The 20,789-nt window shown below is 41.5% G+C and overlaps 5 protein-coding genes and 1 long non-coding RNA gene across 8 annotated transcripts; 2 read left to right on the top strand and 4 right to left on the bottom strand.

The window, feature by feature from the left end:
• Window positions 1-2: 2 nt before the first annotated feature.
• LOC5512736 (tyramine receptor Ser-2) lies at window positions 3-7,556 on the bottom strand. Of its 3 annotated transcripts, none has more exons than XM_032382227.2 (3): window positions 7,064-7,556; window positions 2,905-3,225; window positions 3-1,100 (listed from the first exon to the last, which is right to left on the bottom strand). In XM_032382227.2, exons 2-3 carry the CDS (start codon window positions 3,213-3,215, stop codon window positions 251-253), a joined length of 1,161 nt encoding a protein of 386 aa, XP_032238118.2. In that variant the 5' UTR covers window positions 3,216-3,225; window positions 7,064-7,556; the 3' UTR covers window positions 3-250. The 3 variants fall into 3 exon arrangements, with proteins under 3 accessions (XP_032238118.2, XP_032238119.2, XP_032238120.2); XM_032382228.2 differs by lacking the exon at window positions 7,064-7,556 and adding an exon at window positions 5,869-6,450; XM_032382229.2 differs by lacking the exon at window positions 7,064-7,556 and adding an exon at window positions 4,872-5,841.
• LOC116618488 lies at window positions 3,155-3,411 on the top strand. Its single transcript, XR_004296217.2, has 2 exons — window positions 3,155-3,246; window positions 3,318-3,411. It is a non-coding gene; the product is annotated as an uncharacterized LOC116618488 (long non-coding RNA).
• Window positions 7,557-10,909: 3,353 nt separating the features above from the next.
• On the bottom strand, window positions 10,910-13,718 carry LOC5512732 (beta-1,3-galactosyltransferase 6). The gene is made up of 2 exons (XM_001633026.3): window positions 12,903-13,718; window positions 10,910-11,656 (listed from the first exon to the last, which is right to left on the bottom strand). The coding sequence occupies exons 1-2, from the start codon at window positions 13,544-13,546 to the stop codon at window positions 11,149-11,151; spliced, it is 1,152 nt and encodes a 383-aa protein (XP_001633076.2). The 5' UTR covers window positions 13,547-13,718; the 3' UTR covers window positions 10,910-11,148.
• Window positions 13,719-13,852: 134 nt separating this feature from the next.
• Window positions 13,853-17,686, bottom strand: LOC5512734 (prenylcysteine oxidase 1). The gene is made up of 3 exons (XM_032382155.2): window positions 17,228-17,686; window positions 16,056-16,448; window positions 13,853-15,203 (listed from the first exon to the last, which is right to left on the bottom strand). The coding sequence occupies exons 1-3, from the start codon at window positions 17,556-17,558 to the stop codon at window positions 14,443-14,445; spliced, it is 1,485 nt and encodes a 494-aa protein (XP_032238046.2). The 5' UTR covers window positions 17,559-17,686; the 3' UTR covers window positions 13,853-14,442.
• Window positions 17,687-17,733: 47 nt separating this feature from the next.
• On the top strand, window positions 17,734-18,543 carry LOC125561242. Its single transcript, XM_048725117.1, has one exon. The coding sequence runs from the start codon at window positions 17,886-17,888 to the stop codon at window positions 18,366-18,368; it is 483 nt and encodes a 160-aa protein (XP_048581074.1). The 5' UTR covers window positions 17,734-17,885; the 3' UTR covers window positions 18,369-18,543.
• A 1,683-nt stretch (window positions 18,544-20,226) lies between these two features.
• On the bottom strand, window positions 20,227-20,586 carry LOC5512731. Its single transcript, XM_032382187.2, has one exon. The coding sequence runs from the start codon at window positions 20,584-20,586 to the stop codon at window positions 20,227-20,229; it is 360 nt and encodes a 119-aa protein (XP_032238078.2).
• Between the last annotated feature and the right edge of the window lie 203 nt (window positions 20,587-20,789).

Raw genomic sequence — 20,789 nt, 5'->3', positions numbered from 1 at the left:
ACTAATTCTGACTCGATTTATTTTTCGCCTCCGCTACTCAGACCATATTGACAGTTTCCTCGATCTTGGGGTTGTTCTTCGATCGTGTCTTCAAACACCTATATTTTCACATCAACCACTCTTATAGTGTTCAAATATCCTTTGAAATCGATACCTCTCTCACGACTTGCCCTAACATCGCTAAGTCTCTCAGTTTCTGAATTCCGAATGCTTCTCAGAACGCCTATAGAAACTGATCGCGTTACATATCTCACGACTCTCCCTTACGACACAAGTCTCTCAGTTTCCGTAACCCGAATGCTTCTCGGAACGCCTGTCGAAACTGCTTCCCCATGATGACGTATATCACCACGTTACATGCACTATTCGCGTAACCTAGCAACAGAGTGCCAAAGTCGACGGCTCGCGGAATGGGCTTGTCAAGGATGACTTTCACTACCATGGTTACCGCAAAGGGAGTCCAACAAATCGCGAACACTACAACTACTATGATGAGAGTACGCGTAAGACGCATGTCATGACTGGCGCGTGCCTTGAGCGCCTTCAGTCTCTTCCGTGCGGACTTGGATGCGGATTTATTCACTTCTGATGCATGCGTGGAGTACTCGCTCTCCGGCTCGTTATCAGAGAAGCTGGAGCGGTTCTCGAATTGATCAAACGCACTCACGCGCACAAGCACGGGGTTGCCGGATCCATTTTTCTCGTCCGGTTTAGCCCCCGTGAGGCTTTGATCGGCCCTAATGTTCGCTTGTATGTCATTCAAGCTGACTTCTACCTTTGACAGTGTACCGGACCGCGAGTGAGACGTGAGAGTCGCTGTAGATTCCTTGGTTGTTTTCCATATATTCCAGTAACAGTAGATCATGGTGATGAGTGGTCCAAACAGGCAGATAGCAATCATGAACACTGTGTACGAAATACTTGACGGCCAGTCAACAAAACAAAAGGAATTCCCCGCAATGTAGCTGTACCTGGCCCAGCCAATCAGAGGCGGTATAGCCAGGCTGGTTGACAGGAACCAGACGCACGCGATGTAGATAAGGCAACGACGACCTGTGAAGTATTTACTGTAGCTTTTCCACTTCACCACCTTGTGGTATCTGCAAGAGAGAACCAGATCACGTGATAAGTCTCGTGCATTGCATTATCCTCTTTGAATTCTAACCAAACCTGGCCTTGTCCCCAGGCTTCTCCCTTGCTGTCTGCTCCATGATGCTTTGCGCTCTTTTACTTCTTTTATTTTTTCGATTATCTTTTTTGGCGATAGAATGAATTGCAGCAATTGAGGATGCATTCAACTGGTTACTCGTAGGATGCATTCATGAGTGTAAATGAAAAGAGAAAATGTTTTTTTTAAAGAATAGGATAACGCCACTAATGCCACACTACACCGATGCCACACTACACTAATGCCACACTACACCGATGCCACACTACACCGATGCCACACTACACCGATGCCACACTACACCGATGCCACACTACACCGATGCCACACTACACCGATGCCACACTACACCGATGCCACACTACACCGATGCCACACTACACTGATGCCACACTACACTGATGCCACACTACACCGATGCCACACTACACCGATGCCACACTACACCGATGCCACACTACACTGATGCCACACTACACCGATGCCACACTACACTGATGCCACACTACACCGATGCCACACTACACCGATGCCACACTACACTGATGCCACACTACACTGATGCCACACTACACTGATGCCACACTACACCGATGCCACACTACACCGATGCCACACTACACTGATGCCACACTACACCGATGATGCCACACTACACCGATGCCACACTACACTGATGCCACACTACACCGATGCCACACTACACTGATGCCACACTACACCGATGCCACACTACACCGATGTCACACTACACTGATGCAACACTACACCGATGCCACACTACACCGATGCCACACTACACCGATGCCACACTACACCGATGCCACACTACACCGATGCCACACTACACTGATGCCACACTACACCGATGCCACACTACACCGATGCCACACTACACTGATGCCACACTACACTGATGCCACACTACACCGATGCCACACTACACCGATGCCACACTACACCGATGCCACACTACACCGATGCCACACTACACCGATGCCACACTACACCGATGCCACACTACACTGATGCCACACTACACTGATGCCACACTACACTGATGCCACACTACACCGATGCCACACTACACCGATGCCACACTACGCTGATCCGCGCCACGCGGTTGCTATGTTCAAAGTATATTATGCTATTTTGCAGTTTTAATGTGATCAATTTACACTACAATTCTTTAAAAGATAGTGTACAACCGTTTTATGACGAACTTTAAAGTAAATAATTCTCAATTAAACGATTTTTCCCCGTCAATTTCCCAAAAATCGTGATTTCGAGTGTTTTGATACAACAATATAAATTTAGGGATTAGTACTATACAGGAAGAAGGTGGGAGGGGTCTTTCTAGTAACCTTACAATAAGACCACGTGATTTGTACCTACTAAAGGACAGGCGCGTACCCCTCCCCCACGTATCTAATATACCTTTTACCACGTGACACGTTACAACCACGTGATCATGTTACTAGCCGAGTATTATGCCCTTAGGGGAGGCCCCTAAAAAAAGCCTGATACTCAGGCTATTACGTTACGGAAGGAGGGGGTGATGGTAGGGTATGATAGGGGGTGTCTAGTATACCTTTTAATATAAACACGTGATTAGTACCTGCTTTATGGAATGAGGGGTGGGGTTGGGGGCTATCTAGCAATTCTTATAATTCGACCACGTGGTAAGTACCTACAGTTCGTTAGGAAGAGAAGGTTTTGGGACTATCCCAGCATACCTTGCAATGCTAATCATAGCAAGTGACATGACAGACGCGATGAACGACAGGATATTGCTGAAACCAGTCACGGTACACATCCGCTCGTCTAGAACCCAGCGCCCCTCCAATATTGTGTAGGTGGTCAGCGGCATGTTGAACACCGATACTAGCAGGTCAGCGGCTGCTAGATTCAAAATGAACCAGTTGGTCCTAGTGCGCATGGTGGGTTTCTTGAGCACCACATAGTAGAGAGATGTGTTACCCAGTAACGCAAGCACATTGATGATGCTAAGCGTGACAGCTTCGACGTACGTAAGCCCATCGGCCATAGTCGACGATCTTTAAGAAATCATAAATATCGTAAGTATCGTGTATAGCTTGGGTTATTGTGCAAAACGCGCTACCGTCATCATCGATCTTGTTTTGTCCAGAAAACAAATAAGGTGGAGGAGGCATATGGAAGAAGAAGACGAAGAATAAGAACTAGAAGAAGAAGCAGAAGAAAAAGTAAGAAAGAAGAAGAACTAAAAGAAGAAGAAGTAGAAGAAGAATAAGTAGAAGGAGAAGAAAAGAAAAAATTGAAGAAGTAGAAGTAGAAAAAGAAGAAAGAATAAGTAGAAGAAGAAGAAAAGAAAAAATTGAAGAAGAAGTAAAAAAAGAAGAAAAGTCACTGAGAATGCGTCTTTGCAAAAATCACTTCCGCGTGAGCTGTAGCCGGTAATATTCATATCGCCAGAGACATTCTCCTTCTTATGCACTTGTTTAGCTTGTCGCTTGTTATGTCAGAAAAACGACAGCAGTGCAAACACACGCAAAAGAACCTTTAGTATACATGCTATTCGCATTTCTACTGCAGAGAATTGAAAAAAGGTATTACTTACGGATGAAGACACGTTATGCGCTCCTCGCAGATTAAAGATGCAGGTGTTTTAGTAAAAAAGCAATATTTCAATTCAATATCCGATACCAGCTTTGTTTAACTTCGAATAGTCGGTCGCTTTTTATTTTTATCGAAACAAATAACTAATCGAAACAATACTTCCAAATCGATAACACTTTTTAAAAAACAAAAGTTGCGAACAAAAGTTAGTTTTTGAAGGAAATGGAAATAGATAAAAAAATAAAATTTCTTGCACATAACTCCGGGTACATGATACAAAAAAACAGCACGAACGCCAGTCGTAATATTTATTTCTTAGTCTGGAGTTGCGTCAATGTAAAGATTTCCTTTTTGTACAATGAATTTTTTCTCATAAATGTTGAAGGCTTGATAAACATCAATTATGTTTTGAACGTTTTTAATTGAAGTACCTCAAGCCCAAAGCTAAAATCTGCATATGCCGGAAAACTAAGCGACAACCGGCAAACTTCAAGAAAAAATAAGCAAAAGAATCTAAATTCTAGGATTTGTTTCTCATTATTTGCTAGATTTGTGCTGTCCTGGTGTTTTTTCTTTATCTTTTAAAAAAAATACTTCCGAGAATAAACGAAGAAATGCGGGCGACCTTTTGTCGCTTGCTCTTCATATATTTGTGTGTAGTAGATTCTTAGTAGGCCCAGTCTCACCCTCCCGCGTCGCAGGGTTGTCTCTCAGAAAGGCCCCTTCCAAACAGTGCTACGCGGGAGATTATCAATTATCAAAGGGCCATGGAAAAACTTGATTGACGTCTCAACTTTCGAGGAGGCAAATTATTCCAACAACGTTATTGCTGTCGGCAGGGTCGGCTACCTAGTATTTGTATATCTTTTTTTCTTTTTAATAAAGTTATTTTGTCGTTGCTTTTGTTACCCCTCTCGGCTATAGGCACACTATAACATCAGCTTCATCGGTTTTCCTGGCTATCCGACTTTAAAACAATTAATTAATCAACTAATTAATCAATATGTTCATCATAAAATACATTTATATGGTAAATTTGAAAGCTCGTGCTCTTGTTACTCTATAATCTTAGCTATTTCCGATTGCCAGTACTGACTTGCATTACCTTTTTTTGTGCTGCTTTTTCTTTATATGTTGTATGTACGAATAAACATTTGCTGTTTTAATTGCTGGCTTTCAGTTCAGTTAAAGCACAGGTCTCTAAAACTCGGTTCCCCTGCTCCATCAAACTGATGTGAAGTGTGGGAACAATACGCTATACTTAAAGTCAATAAGAAAGGGAGCCCAAAACAACTTAGGTAAAAGTCTCAACTCAAGGTAAAAGTGATAGGGATGCTCGTCAGAAAATTCGAAAAATACCCCTAAAAAATACCTGCACGACCAAAAATTGATACCCTAAAAAATACCTCAGGAGCCTTAAAAAAAAATTTCTTACAGAAAAGCCTTTTTTTCACGGATACCCCCTAAATAATACCTGAGGCCCGATTTGGACCCCTAAAAATACGACGAGCATCCCTATCAAGTTGACATGGGATGAATCCCCCCCTCCCCCCCCCGGGGGTAGATACCTCGGCGCACAAACATAGAGCATAAAAGACATGATCCAAAAAGGTATCCATAGGTATAGAGGACATGATCCAAAACCTAGGTGTGTCAATGGTCTAGAAGACATGATCCAAACCCTAGGTGTCTAATGGTCTAGAAGACATGATCCAAACCCTAGGTGTCTAACGGTCTGGAAGACATGATCCAAACCCTAGGTGTCTAATGGTCTGGAAGAAAGCTTAGACACCACGGATCAATTAAGGCTGCTAAGTAACAGAGAAGAATCTTGAAAAGAATTTTAGACTTCACCATTAAGTGGCTTTGAGGCTACTTTTGTCTTTATTTTCCAGGGCCTTTCTGATTCGCATGTATAATCTCTTTCCTCGTCTGTATACAAGAATAACGATGATTCGCCGTGTATCCATCGAGAGTAGTAAAAATTAATTATTATTATTATAATAGCGTTTGTATGCGCTGCTGCAGAGTCTTTGCAAACTCCCTTGGTTCCTCTCCGCTCCCTTGACAGCCCTACCCACTTTACCAGTATTTTCACTCACCACTGGAGAAGGAAGCAGTCGTACGTGAAAGCCAAGATCACAAAGTGAAAGTCCAGAGTATGCTGTGGACTCCAAGCCGGTTATCAAGCTAACCACAAAGGTTCACAAGCTTTTGACAGTCTTCTGACACATTATGCTAATTAAACCTTTAGGGGCTCTTAACACAAACCAGCGAGCTCAGTCAATCGATCTACACGAATTGAATGAAATCAAGAAAGCATTTGTTTTTGCTCTCTTGATGGAATAACACGCGCATTAAGACTGTTGAGGGGTTTCTTCCTCCGTCTAAAAAGGTGGTTCTAGTAGTCCTCAAACAAGACTCGTCGAATTACTCTTAGCATAGTTAGTAGATGCTCTTAGGCAGCCTTGATGGAGTAGTGGTCTATTATTTATATTTTTGCCACCATAAAAAGTATATTATAACGCCTTGAATAACCCTTATTTTTTAATATAAAAGTTATTGGAGGGTTTCTTTACGGCTCGATAATAAAAGCCTTAAATAGTCATTGTTTTTAAATAGCCCTAAAATACGAAGTAAGTAAATTTATAAATGATGAAATTCACACTTACAAGCATTGGCAAGCACTAAATGACCGTCAAGAAAAAGCACTTGTGTATCAATTGATAAATATAAAATGACAGTTGAACGAATTTAACTAACACTGAATTTCTACATGTCAACCTAATATTAATTTTAAAGTGATTTTTTAAAATTTTGAAATTTTGAAATTTAAAAATTTCAAATCAGTACAGCTATCTTAATAAATTAAGCCGTTAAGAGAAAGAATATTTAATATATTTGCGGTTTTAAGTTAAATTTTAATCAATTACTCAAAATAAAAAGGATTCAATTATCGTTTCATCTGGATGATCTTTTTTTATCTGAACCGCCGAAGCATATCAAATATCTAGAGAGGCAAAATCGCGGTCAAATATCAATTGCATGTTTATAATACTTTCCCAAAACATCAAAGCAAACTTAAAATTATCTCTCGATCGGAACAAGTGTCTTGGTGTTTTCTTTGCAATTTGTTATGTTTGGAATAATTTACCGTAATATTTTATTGAATTTATGCAGCCTGGGCAAGTTCGGTATAGAGCGTGAGTGAATATATCACGGTTTAGTTCTTTTACATAAAAACTCAAAAGCAGTGCTCCAACTAACACATGTCTGTATCGCGTGTATTTTACAAACCTTAGAATTTAGAAGACCGTGTACTTGGCTAATTCGGTGTGATTCCTCAGGGAATCTGTCTGGTGCTAGATGAACCTCAAATCCTCAATCCATCATCAGCGAGGGTAAATCAAAACTTGTACTCCAGAACAACGGGACGATGACTCCAATAAAATGCGGTCACCTTTCGCTCAGATTAAGCCGATATAACTGCGCCGAAAGTGTTGCAAATTCAGCTCACACTAGTTGTGCCTTTGTCCGATTATTCTGTGGTGGTTATCGACAGTCTTGATGACGATGGTACGTAGGAAGATGAATCATAAGTAAACCATTACAAACATACCGTGCCCTATTGGCGGGTAGAGTAAGGGCCTGATTGTAAGGGACGTCGGGTAGGTTGTGGATGGATGTGGGCGAGATCAAACAGCGGGTAAACTGGGTGTTTGTCGATGCAATGTCTTGTCGCGTGCTAAGTCACGTCACTCTTGTGTACATTAGGGTTCGCCCGTTTAGCTTGATTGAGCTTTAGCGCATTCCTAGCGTTTCTAGCCAGAGCGGCATGCCATCTCCACAGGCTACCCAAATCTAAGAGATAAAGCCGTGTAAAGAGTGAGGCACATATATTGGCATGGCACAAGGATATAGATGAGATAAAATGACTTGGACGCCACAATCGACAGTTTAATATCGGTATATTTTCAAAAGGGCAGAACAAGCTTCTAGGGGGAGTGGGTGGGGAGGACTGTCGGGGTTCGGGTGACACGGCATTTTTTCCTCCAATTCATTATTGCAAATAGGTATGGGTCCGTTTTGCTACGGTCCCAGGTTACTTAGGCGTTTAATTCCGGGTTTAAATTCCGGTTAACAAAGCGCTAATTCCGTCTGCACTGAAGGCACCCGTGGCCTTATTTATCAGACGCTCAGAGATCGCAAGCTTCATTTCCTCTGAGAGACGGTCGCTTCACTTCCTGTGAGAGATCGCTCAGGCAAAAGGCACTGAAGATCTGATCAGACAAAAGGCACTGAAGATCTGATCTGGCAAAAGGCACTGAAAAATCACAAAAAGCTCTACAACTATTTTTAGCTAAGGGCCACGGTACAAGCCACCGACCACTACCGTTTTCTTGTAATGCTTCTTCAGATTTACCGCATAGTTTTCAGAGGGCTTCAACCAAACGTTTTGGATCTCAAGCTGTAAAAAAGGCGCTCTCACTTCCAGCGGTCTTTGCTTATCTATCTTACGCAGAGGCAAACGGACCCCATATCTAAAATAAAAGGCAATTACATATGATTGGCTACATATGGGGCTGGTGTAACAGCCTCCCCCGCAGCTAATTCAGGGAGTTTTAGCCGCTCTCCCTGCGTGGTATATCATTACATTGTGTTATGTGTACGTCGACCCTTGCCCTGTCGCCCGCGAGAAGAGGAGAGGAGATTTCTTCTCGCCACTCTTCGCAGCGTGGTATATTATGGAAAACCACCCCTCTGTGGGTCTTTACCCTTTGCCTGCGGTCAGCAAAGAGCACTGGGGGAGCCATAGAGATAAGCGTAATTGAATAACACAGCAGGCTGCTTCTAAAGAGTTTCTGATAATTATTATCATGTTCGTAGATAATCATTAAAGTAGGCTTCTTTGTACATTCCGTGAAGATAAAATCGAGCAGGGGGATCTTTTTAAATTAACACAAAATATTTTCTTTATTTGACTCAAGTGCTGCAGAAGTTACGACATATAGGGATCCACGACGAAATCATCGACCCAATGACGTCAAAACTGGATGCAATGACGACAGTGGCAGATCCGGCAAACAGGCCACACCATGTAAACCGATAAATTAGCCATATACAGACCAAAAACAAAACAAAAAAATATGTTTGTCCACTCCGAAATAAAGACCGACTTTGATAGCAAAAGACACTCCATATGTTATTCTAACAAGGATGGTGTTTCTTTCATTCAAAAATGAGTTGATCCGGAAATTGCAATAATTATATGTTGAGTGGTGCCCGCATCAACAACGTCTTTAGAGGATTTAAAATACCAATCAGTTGATCACAGAATATCATTTTGCGATATAATATCTACAACACAGTGATATGTCTGAGACAAGACCAGAACAATTGCTAAAAGGAAAGTCTGGATTACATATCTTCTATCAAGGTCTTATCCTTGCAGAAGATTGTAAGACTTTCGAAGGGTATCGAAGGGGCGTTTGCATGCTTATATTAAGAAAATTCAAAAGATTATGAGAAAGCAGGTAATCTTTCTCTTAACTTTATCAAAGTGCAATAAATAGAAGAAAAACAAAACAAGTCTTTTGAGTGAAGTGGATTGCGGAAGATCCAGTTGGTCTACACTGAAAGCCTCGATCAAACGGAGCTGAGAGTCGATGAGAGTTCCAACTCTCATGTCCGTTACCGTGCACTATACCGCAGTCCCATGATCCTCTCCGACTCTCATTCACTATGAACATGTCCAAACTCAACACGAGAGTCTTCGAGAGATGTTGCCGTTTTGTCGCGGGAATGAGAGTTTATGAGGGTATTTCGGTCAGCAATTTTCACAAAAAGTGAGATTTAACATGTAATTACTCGGTCACAGAAATGAAGTTTGAAGTACTGAGAAAACTGCGCCTGCATTGCTGGCAAGACGCTGGCAAGACTATGTGGCCCAGCAATGTTGGCGCAGTTTGAACATCGTGTTGGAAGGTGCTGGCTGGTGCTGGCGAGTGTTGGCGAAATTTTTATTGAATTGAAACGACTGACCAGCTTTTCGGCAATATTTCCTTTGTCTCTTGGTCATCCGGACATATCACAGCTTTGTTGGCGCAGTTTGCACACGAACCCAGCAATGCTGGGATCATTTACATTGTTCCCATAGGGAAAAATAGCTCGTGTCTAGATAATGCTGTCATTTCAAAGAGAATAAACGTTACCGCATCTATAAATAAAGAAAACATCGCAATTTGTTTTGTCGCGAAAACGATATATGAATGAAATGTATCACACAGAACCCACAATCCCACGTACTACTTCTAGTACGAGATTCAATTCATTGTTTTTTATCGTCCTTTTGTCACACGTTGTCGTAAAATTTGCGACCGCTACAACATCAGGGGACGAAATAGACCTAAATTCAACCGGATTCCAGCGGAATCGTGGGTTCTCTTTGGAAAACACAAGTAAAATGGTGGGGTTTTGGGCTGCCTTTTTGGTCCCGTCATGCATCGAACGCGTGCACTTTTTCTACCCAACATGCGGGCCATGTGTTGGGGCTGTTTGCACTGTTGCACGCCGGCCTAAAGCCACGATCAAACGGAGATGAGTATTGATGAGAGGTCCAACGTTCATGTCCGTTTGACTGTGCACCCTAACACACTCTTATCGACTCTCACTGACTCTCATTCACTCCGAACATGTTTAATTCGACATGAGTGTTGGCGCCGTTTGATCGCGCGAATGAATGATAGAGTTACTGAGAGTGTATTTCGATTAGCAGTTTTCATAAAAAGTGGAATGTAACGTGTAATTCCGGATTCAGTTTTTAATCCTGAAGTTAAATAATTATTTCAAATTCCAAAACCCAATCTTATGTTCATTTTCCCTCAGAAATTGAACTCGTTTTTCTTTGAAAGGACACCTGGGCAGCGCTCGATTGTGAACATGAGAGTAGCATGGGCTGGTTGTTTGACCACTCTCACCAACTCTCAAAGACCATTTGATCGGAACCCTGTGAGAGCTAGAAAGAGCTGAAATCTCATTTTAAACTATCATCAGCTCTCATCTCCGTTTGATCGAGTGCTGGGCCAGCAATGTTGGCGGGTTCTGGCGCAGTTTGCACAAGGCTTGATAATGTAATACACACTCTAAATTTAAGTCTTATGTTTATTGTTTTCCCAAAATAAGCTCGTTTTATCCCATTCATACATATTTAAAGATTATTATTAATTATTTGAAGAAATGTCAAAATAACCATCTAAAAGCAATGCCTATAATTCATTTACCAAATTCAATAAAAAAATACCTCTAATGCTTCCCCCAAATCAGCCGATGGAAATGGATGTTTTCACTACAAAATGGCGGCAGAATAAACTGAGCTTTGCAGATCACATTCTGCTTCTACCAATATGCATTTTGTATCCCCCGAAATCCCAGACGGTGTTGGTTGCACAAGGCTTAGGCTCCCATCTGTATAGTTTGCCCACCATTTTCCTCCAGTCAAAAAACGTGCTGAGTTTACAGACCTCATGAAAAGGCTGTATACTCGGAACCCAGTAGTCCATATCCAGATTACTCTTGACATTGTTCCAGTAGATCAGGTTATCGTGAAGGTAGCTGCCATGAAGGGCCAGGTACGTACCACATAAGTTCTTGACTTTTTTGAATTCTGGCTTTGTGGACGTGACAGTGTGAACGACTCGAGGGTCATGGAACCGAGTGACGTCAGTACGGTTGTTGAGCCACATGGCGACTGCCTGATCACCGAATGGATGACAGAGGAGAGACGACTTGTTGCCCACGAACTCATTTACAAGGTCAGCGGAGAGGAGAAGAAAGCCCTCGTCCACTCTTACTTGGCCTTCTGTTACACAGTGAATATAGCCCCAGTACAACCTGCCAGAGTAAACAAAGTGAATATAGCCCCAACCTAACAAACTGACAGATTAAACACAGTGAATAAAGCCCCCAAAAAACCGCAGTGGCCCAGACTATTGCCTAAGCAATGACTGATTCTGCGAGAATCAACAGCATACTGAAGTCCAAAAAGATTTAAAATAAGTGTTTTAAGTGATCAACACATCCTTCCCAGAGTTGCATTGCACTGCATGCATTGCACTATTTTCATCCAATAAGACGCCTTAAATAACACACATATAGATGCAAATCAAATTTCCCGTTTTCTTCTTATATTCGATAAACTAACTGTTTTGCTTTTTGAGGATACTACAAAGAAATTGTAACTTACTGTAAAAGTGAGGTCCCTGTTTTGAAAGGGCATGTGACGGTTATTTTAAATGTGGACTTTAAAAAGCACACTAGCATACACACATTGGCACCAGTCGGGCCAAGACGGGACGCTAGCACAGTCTATTACCCGTGCAGTTCGGCAACCATGGACAGCTGTTTCGTCCTTATTAGGACTCGTCAGCATGGCATAGCCGGTTTGCCTCAGTTAAACTTCATCGGCAAAAAAATTCAGGGCGACTGCGACTTGTGCTTTTAAAGTCTACGGTTATTTTAAGCATGTTACAGGCTTTTTCCGTGTGTCGTTTAAATACGAAAAATAATAAGAAACAAATCCACATTTAGAAAACTTCTTTTATCCTCGCCTGAATTAAAAATCTATCTTTTATCTCGTGTTTCCCAAGCATAAATGAAGAGATTCCTATCCTAGGGCCCAGGGCGACGCGTCGCGCTTACTCCCGCTTCCGGTCTCCGCGTGGCCCCGGGTCCCAGACCATGAGAGATTCCAAAACAATAAAAGCTTGAGCTAAGCCAAACAAAAGATTACGTCGACTCCGATCAACCATCTACTGAGCAACTCACTACAACTTACGTATTCAACCGTGCAAAAGGGTTTTATCTAGAGTATCTAGACTTTTATTTAAGTTTGTGACTATTGGGACAACTACAGTTAGCATGAGTATATTTTACGTGCAGAAACATCCGCGTAAACAGGCATTTTCATATTTCCTGATGGAAACGTGGCACCTGTTAAAAGATCAAGATCTTTTGATCGGGTTTCTTTTCATTTTCAAAGATAAAAATCGATAAAAGGACCCTATATTTTAGCGTTGTGGTATTAGGCAGTAGGTTTCGTAACTCAAGGTTTAAAGGGGAAGTTTACAAGTACACTTACCGTGGGGTTTTCGCCCTTTGCGGTAATTCTGCTAAAAGTCTTCCCAAGCACAAAAAATAATCATCATCAATTCTTAGCACAAAGTCAAACTCGTAATTCCTGGTAGACCACTCTAGAATCCATAAAAATCTTCTCGCAAAGTTAAACCCTCGCGGAACGCTCATAAACTCTACGTCTCCATATAGGCCGTTCTCTTTTATCAATGCGTTTCTTAGGCTCTCGTCCAAAGCAGACAAGCTATCAGTGAAAAATCTACAAAGTACATCAGGAGAATTGCAATCGCTCTTCCACGTTCGACGAATACCCTGTCTTCGGTCCGTGCGAGTGGGCGCGGACAGAATTGCCACAATTAACTTCAAACGAGATTTTCGTCGAGTCAAAGATAAAGAAAATGGAGTTATTTCTGTTGGCTTTGAATGCATAAGCGCTGTGGTTACAGCGGCTTTCAAACTCGCTGTTGTTTTGTTTTGATGTTGCCATCTTTGCTCCGTTGATCCCAATCTTTGATCTCTCGGAAAATGCGTCCATTCTGACGATAACCAAAGATTCATGTACAAATCGCTTTTGCGAATGAATGTCAAAATTATGAAAATCATGATTTGGCTGAGGGACAGCACCACGCACAGAAGAAATGCCCTTCTCATGTCATGAACAACATTAGATTCCCGTTTCTAGAAAAAAAAAAATGAAATCTCCGCAATCTTTTGTTTGTTTCTGATCATTACCGGTTTTCTTTTGTTGATAAAGTTTTCATTGTTTAAAGTACCAGCCACTAACCATGAATCCCCTCACGACCCGTTGGGATCTGACAATAGGGCAGACTGTTTTTGGAAAGACGGCAACCGGAAGTCAACCCTTCCCAACAATTCATAACAGGTTTCAATATTGCGCAAGGGCAGTAGGAGAGTCTAGTTTTGTTGTGTTAAAATCCAAACGCGTACAAAAAAAAATTGCTTACAAGCTCGACATCTTTTTTTGTCTGTTTGACAAAAATTTACATTTTGCAGGTAACCACAGACCTGTCACTATATTTGTCTCTTTTCAAGTGCATTTTACAATTCGCTCACCTACAAGTTCTTTAGGAAAAAATTCCTCCAGTTTCAATTTAGCGAAAAAGTAAAAAGTAACTATAAAGCATAAGCTAGATCACTCTGGTTTGTCATTAATCCATAAGTCAGACTTTATTTGTGGCCAAATCGACAATAAAATTCCCGTGGAGATACTGCAAAGGCATAAAATATCCCTTTTTGTTCAGATGTTTATCAAAAAACTCACTCCCTCCCCCCCCCATCTCCCCCAGAAAAATTAGGTCCATTTTTTTGGATTTCGCACCCCCCAAGAAAAATCATGGGTAATGGCCTGCTAACATATATTTCTGAGGACGTTTTCGTAGCTTAGAAATAAGGCCACTTTTATAGCAGTATTTTTTTTACCAGGACTTGTAACCTTTGTCTTACTTTCGCGTATATGAATTTGAAATGAAATTCAATCATTTATCATTTTCAAATATTTGCTGGTCATTGAGAATAATTAGTAACTATTACAACTCCTCCTTTTCTTGTGTTCCGGTGGGAGCTTTTGAGACATACTGAGATGCCAAAAGAGCGGCATTCCTTGCGCTAACAGCGGACATTTCCATGGCACTTGCAGCGTGCTCGATTGCATTCACATAAAACACCCCGTCATCCAAAACGAGGGATGAAAAATGCTCTGCAGGCTTCAGGTCTGGGTAGGCGAGCCATGGTACTGTCTTTGAGTCACCATCTTTCCATGTGGGAAAAATGTCTCTCTTCTGATCCGCTGTGAGTAATTCTCTTGAAAATACTTTTCTGACTGAGATCATTTTGGGTTTATCCCCGTCTACGGGAAACTGTGCACCAATAGAGTTGAAATAATTCTTAGAGTCTTTTGTTGTGCCTATAAATTCAGGAACATCGCCCATCGACGCTAGTCCAAAATGTTTATAGTCAATTGGAGTTGAGTAGAAGTTAGCAATTGTTTGCCAGAACGCCCCCGGGCTCCCTTGCTTTGGCCAGCTACTACATTTGGGGCAAGACAAGTAATAAGTATCAATATCCAGGGGGGCTGCAATTATAACTACATCATAGGATTTTTGAACTCCTTTGTCACTAGTTAGGGTATAGATAGGACTTTTCTTCCCAGGATTCTTGGCAATCTCCTTGATTTTTGTTTCCTTGTAGAGAGTAACCTGGGATTTCTGTAGAAGACCTTCACAGACTTGGTAGTTACCTCCCTGAACAGCCCACAGACTCCCACCAGTACCTGCTAGAGCAACAGAACCTAAAAAAAATTAATTCCATTAGCAACTATATTACGCTGGCCTCCGCAACCGGCCTGTCTCAGTTACAGAGAAGCTAAGCTAATTTCTGCAAGCTAGCTACGTTCAAGGCTCATAAACATGGCTACACCTTTAGTAAAAAGTATGAAAAACATCAGGGGCGTAGCCAGAGGGGAGGTCCAGAGGGCCCAGGACCCACCTTTCTAGCAGCCAAAAATACAGACAATGTAAGAAACATTATCTAAAATACAAGAGAAAATGCCTTTTGGGCCCCCTGATAAAGTTCTGGCTATGCCGCTGCCCATGATAAAATGTATAGATGCAAACTTGAAAAATAAAAAAATACCAAAGCTGACAGTTATGGCTCTAAAGTGACAATAGATAATGATTAATACTAACACGTTTACAGCATACTACATAACCTCAACAACAAGGGTAGTGTGAAAATTCTGATATAAAGGGCTATTTTGTGTGTGTCTGCTGCTAAATAAGATCAGTGGTATCCTACAAACATCACAGCCCCAAATGGACAGCCATTTGTGTACCTCCAGTATTCAGATCACTTGGTACAACTGATTGTGACAAGAAACCACACTGCAGGAAAGAAGCTAGTATATTAGAATAAATCAGCCAAAAAGCATCCATTTTGCCTGCTCTGTAGTTTCTTTGCTGCCAGTTGGGTTGCTTTCTCTTTTCTCTCTTGGCTCTCAACTGTGTTTTTTATTTTATTTTGCTTGTTCAATATATCCTTCAAGGGAATTTCCCTACGATGCCATCAGATGTTAGACAGTTTAACACTAACCACAGCTTAAAGCAGTGAGGATCCAGCCAGACAAAAATACACTGCACCGTACCTGCAAATGCATTAAGCGAGGTATCTTGTCCATAGTTCACTCTTGTTACTGTTGTCACAAGTTCATCAATTGTCCTGTCCTTCATTCCAAGTTTTTTCAGCTCATCTCTAGTTGTTGTTTTTGTCATCGCTATAAACTCATCCCCTCCCATTGCTTTGAGCAATTCTTGAACTGATGTGAAGCACTTCCCCTCATTTTGAAGAGTGTAAATTGTGCCAAACTTTTTTAACATCTTTGATATCCAGTTGTCCATAGTGATAAGATCAAAACCATACCTCCAGATCAGTTTGGCATAGTTTACAGTTTTCCATCTACTTCCCATGAAAACAAATGCTGTTCCATTATAAATACCCAGAAGAGATGAGTTTTCATTACTCTCTAGTTTTTTCAAACCTGCAAAAAGAACAGCATTTTTCAGGTGTGGATCAAGGACCTTCATTAGGGCAAGAGGGGGGGGGGTAAGGGGTAACTAACTATACATCTGCTGTTTTAAAAAAGCATGTGTGCAAGATTTGTGGTGTTATATTTTGGTGTGTTCTATATTGAGAGGTACTTTTGAAGAAGTGTTTGGGTATCAAATTGAGGATCATGAATATTACATGCAATTAACCTTTTTGTCTATAGGGACTGCTTCTCTAGGTTACAACCCCTAGTGCAAGTACAGACTGTAAGTGTACAATCACATTCTTAAAGTCCTTTTATGTCCAACAAAACAAGTGCAACGAGAGAAAAGAAGACAAGCTTGGCAATTTGTAGGGTGGTCAAATTTTCAGCATTTTCTAATGCCTTTTTTCACTTTTCAGACTGTCACCTCTACCCTCTTTAACCAAAAATACCCCTTATGCTGTGGAGAAGGTACTTGCAGTCAACTGCCTGTTTTTTCTTTTCCTATGGATGCTCTCCTTGAGATCATTTAATGGTAATGAGAAGAATCTCTCAGCTACATTGTGCAAGCTAAGGGGTACTGCAAGTGTCCCTCCCCCCTACCTTCACCATCTTGTACACAGTCAGCTCGCTCATCTATTACCCCCTTGTGCCTGTCACTACCTAGGATATGCTCATTGACATACCCAATGGTGTATAAACTCACAGGGTAGAGCCAGGATGAGCGAATTAGGTGGCTGTCCACCCCGTCCCCCCCCCTTAGGGTCTGGATCCGCTAATGAACTCACCTAGCTCACTCACAAAACTCTGCATGTGTTGGTTGGCCGAGTGTATAATAGATCCTCCAGCTTCAAATCTCTGCCCTGCGACTTCCACAGTGTCTAACCTTCCTCCTACACGATTAGAAGCTTCGTATACATCGATCTCAGCGCTTGATCCGAGAAGTTCGCGCGTGAAGAAGGCAGAGGCCGACCCTCCTATGCCAGCACCGATGATGGCTACACGAACCGGCGACTTACTTTCATCCGCATGGCAAACTAAGTGCTTTTTGAAGAGCAGAATGGCTGGAAGGAAGATCGCACCGGTGCTGATACTGAGGGCCAGGTTCAGGAGTCTCATTTTGAGAAGGAATCAGTGATAATTATTGAGGTAATGGAATGGAATGCTGAGCTGTTTCGTGTCCAAATGCGATGATGTGATGATGGATGGGGTGCAACCGCTGTACAGGAATATTTGAGCATCCCATGAATCTTTTCAAATCGGCTTCTTTTGTAAACATTGCTTTTATTGCTTTTTCAATAAACAACCAATCTCAAGCGCTGGGCTCGGCGAGGAAGAAAGGTACTGGGTGTTAGCCGACTAACCATCATCTAGACGACGCCAAAAGAAGCTCGAAATTCACTATATAATTAACTAAGACCAATCTTCTTGACGAATATCTCGACCATGGATCTAGATAAGGCCTTCGAAGCGTTCAAGTTCACACAAGCTGCATTCTCAGGTATACTGGCTGGGTCAGCACTCTACATCACTCTAATTGAGCACCCCGCCCGCATGGAAGTAAAAGACACAGAGTCAGTCCACAAGCAATGGTTAGGATCCTTCAACAGAGCAAAGAGGTACATGGCAGTTGGATCGCTATTCCCAATGGCAAGTGGCGTTGCCTGCTATGCTATCGACCAGAAGAAAGGATTACCGTTCATGCTGGTAGCGGGTAGCTTGTTGTTCAACTTGCCCTACTCGCTTATTTTCCTTATCCCAAATTATGTCACCCCAATTATGGATGAAGATACCGTGACGATGAAAAAGAAACCAGAGAAAGTGGTCCGGGAGACGGTCGACAACTGGGGGTTCTATCATGGGGTCAGGACCATCGTGGATGTCGGGGCGTTTATTTTTTGTGTCTATAACATCGTGTACGACTCCTAGACTAACCACAAAGCCGGCACTGAGGAGCCAGCTATAGTTTACATGAGACTTGAAGACTAGATAGGATAAAAACCTGGAATGGACTGACATGTGAACTTGATAATAACTCTCTTCTATTGTTTGTATAATATTTATCTGATAAAATGTCCTGTCAATACAGTTGTGATAACTTATATTTTATTTGTGTGAGGCATGTTTATGGGGGGGGGGCCCTTGGAGAAAGGAAATGAAATAAAAACACCTTGTCAAATGGTCTTTCATGGCTTTGTTGTTGTGTTTCACCTAGATGAAAACATTGTCAATCACTTTGTGCAGGAAAAATGGTTTCCCGTTTGAAAGTTTCAGTTGCATATTTTAACACAGACTACCCAGCAACACAGTAATTGAATGTTTTTGATTTTGAACGTTTGACCTGTACCAGTTAATTAGATCATTCACTCTTTTTATGCTGTTAAAGGGATTTGAATGACACATCCGCTCTATGTATTAGTAGGAGCTTATCAAAGATATGGACCCCCTTCAAGAGGGACCAATATATAATATAACAGGGGCGGCAGAAGGGAGGGGTGGGGCACTTGCATCCCCCCCACTTTGCTAGGTGGATTTGAATTGTTTTTACTGACCATGCGGTTTACATACCTAAATATAAATCTAGTATTTCATGTAAAATTGATTGCTTGGAAACAGACATCCCTCTACACCCCCCTCCCCCCCCAAGTTTAAAAACCATTCCGCTGCCCCTATATAAAACATATAGCAGAAGGTGTATCTTGGATTTTAGAAGGGGGCTAAAACCATCCCATTCCTTAACTATAAGTTTATGATGATTGTACATAGTTAATTTTTACTACTACTTGTACACTCCCTTGCCCTTTTGAGCATTCGCATGAATATCGGAGGGTACAAAACGCAGGTTGCAGGTCGGGTGCAGGTCAGGTGCAGGTTAAGGACAAAATGCAGGTCAAGTAGTTTTACAGTTTTTTTAAATTCTTTCTCTATTTTATTCAATTTCTACGGCTCAAGTGACGAGTTAGAATATTGAATACTCAGATTCTTGTTTATTACTAAGCAATCACGTGACCGTGGGAATAATACAAATATCTTGCCAGCAATTTGCTGCACATCAATCAAACTTGGGTCAAGTAATGTATAAAAATTATAGGTGATGATGTCACAGATCATGTGACCATGGGAAAATTATAAACATCTCCCCACTGAGTTGCTGCTCATCAACCAAAAATGAATTGAATTCACTTCAAAATATGCTGACTATATCTCTTGAGTAAATAGTTCACTTTCCATTATAGAGCTTTTTTTATAAGTGCAATTTACAGCAGATCCAGACATTTTCAAAGGGGAAGAGGGGGGCACCAGTATGTTTACGTTCTTATACAATTTTAACGGAGATATTTATACCGTTATACATAACTTGATGAACAATTGGCTGATTATTGAGTGGAGAGTGGATAGCAAATGCATATTAAACTTCTGTAAAAAGAGATACAGCCATGAAAAACTAATAGATGTGAAAAATTATAAAAAAAGATACCATGTTAATTCTAGCATAACTTTAATCTCCTTACTTAATTGTTTCTATAATCTAATCTAGATGGCAGGCTATATGTTGGCTTAAAATTGTAAAAATGTTGGGAGGGGTGACCACACTTGAAGAATTCCCAGGATTACTATATTATGATTCATTCATAAAAAATTCTTATAGTTGAGCCTGGCTAATCAAAAGCACCTCCAAAACGTGGTATTATGCGCTTTTCTTGTATTTCATCGGCAACACTCTTTTTCCACCAGTCCAATATTATGGTAGTCCATTCCATAACTGTTAGTTGTATTAACGTGTTCCTTATTTCTTGAAGTTATACACACACCAGCCGAACACAGCGATGGAAACCACAGTCCGGACAGCATGTAGCTTGTTCCATTTTTCGATGTGTTCTTTCGCATAGTCTACTCCCTTCTTTTCGGCTCTCTCTTCGCTGTAGATCGGTCCAATGGCGAATGGCCATATGACCAAAGCCGTGTATGGTAATAGGGCCGCCATTGCACCTCCAGCAATCAGCCAAGGCAAGCCCCTTGCTTTAGGTTTCAGGGCATAAGCTCCAATACCAGAAAGGGAAGCTACAAGGGCAAGTAGAGGCATCGGTTTAGCGTGCGCAAGACTGTCTTTCCATTCCTTGTACATTGCCTTTGAGTCCAAATTCATTCTAACTGGATGCTCGACTAAAGTTATGTACAATGCACCCCCGGCAAATAAACCCGACGTTATAGTCAGAGTTTTCGTCAAAGAAGTAAAAACAGTAGTTTTTATCCCCATAATTGCAAACAATTTCAACAAAGAGCAGGAAAATTCCGCAATTTCACTAAGTATGAAATTCCCTGGGGAGGGATGGGGGGAGCGAATGTTTT

The sequence above is a fragment of the Nematostella vectensis genome, chromosome 3, assembly GCF_932526225.1.
Source record: "Nematostella vectensis chromosome 3, jaNemVect1.1, whole genome shotgun sequence".
In the NCBI taxonomy this organism is placed as follows: Eukaryota; Metazoa; Cnidaria; class Anthozoa; order Actiniaria; family Edwardsiidae; genus Nematostella; species Nematostella vectensis.
The sequence above is the reverse complement of the archived record's forward strand: the minus strand, read 5'-3'. Positions and strand labels throughout refer to the sequence as shown.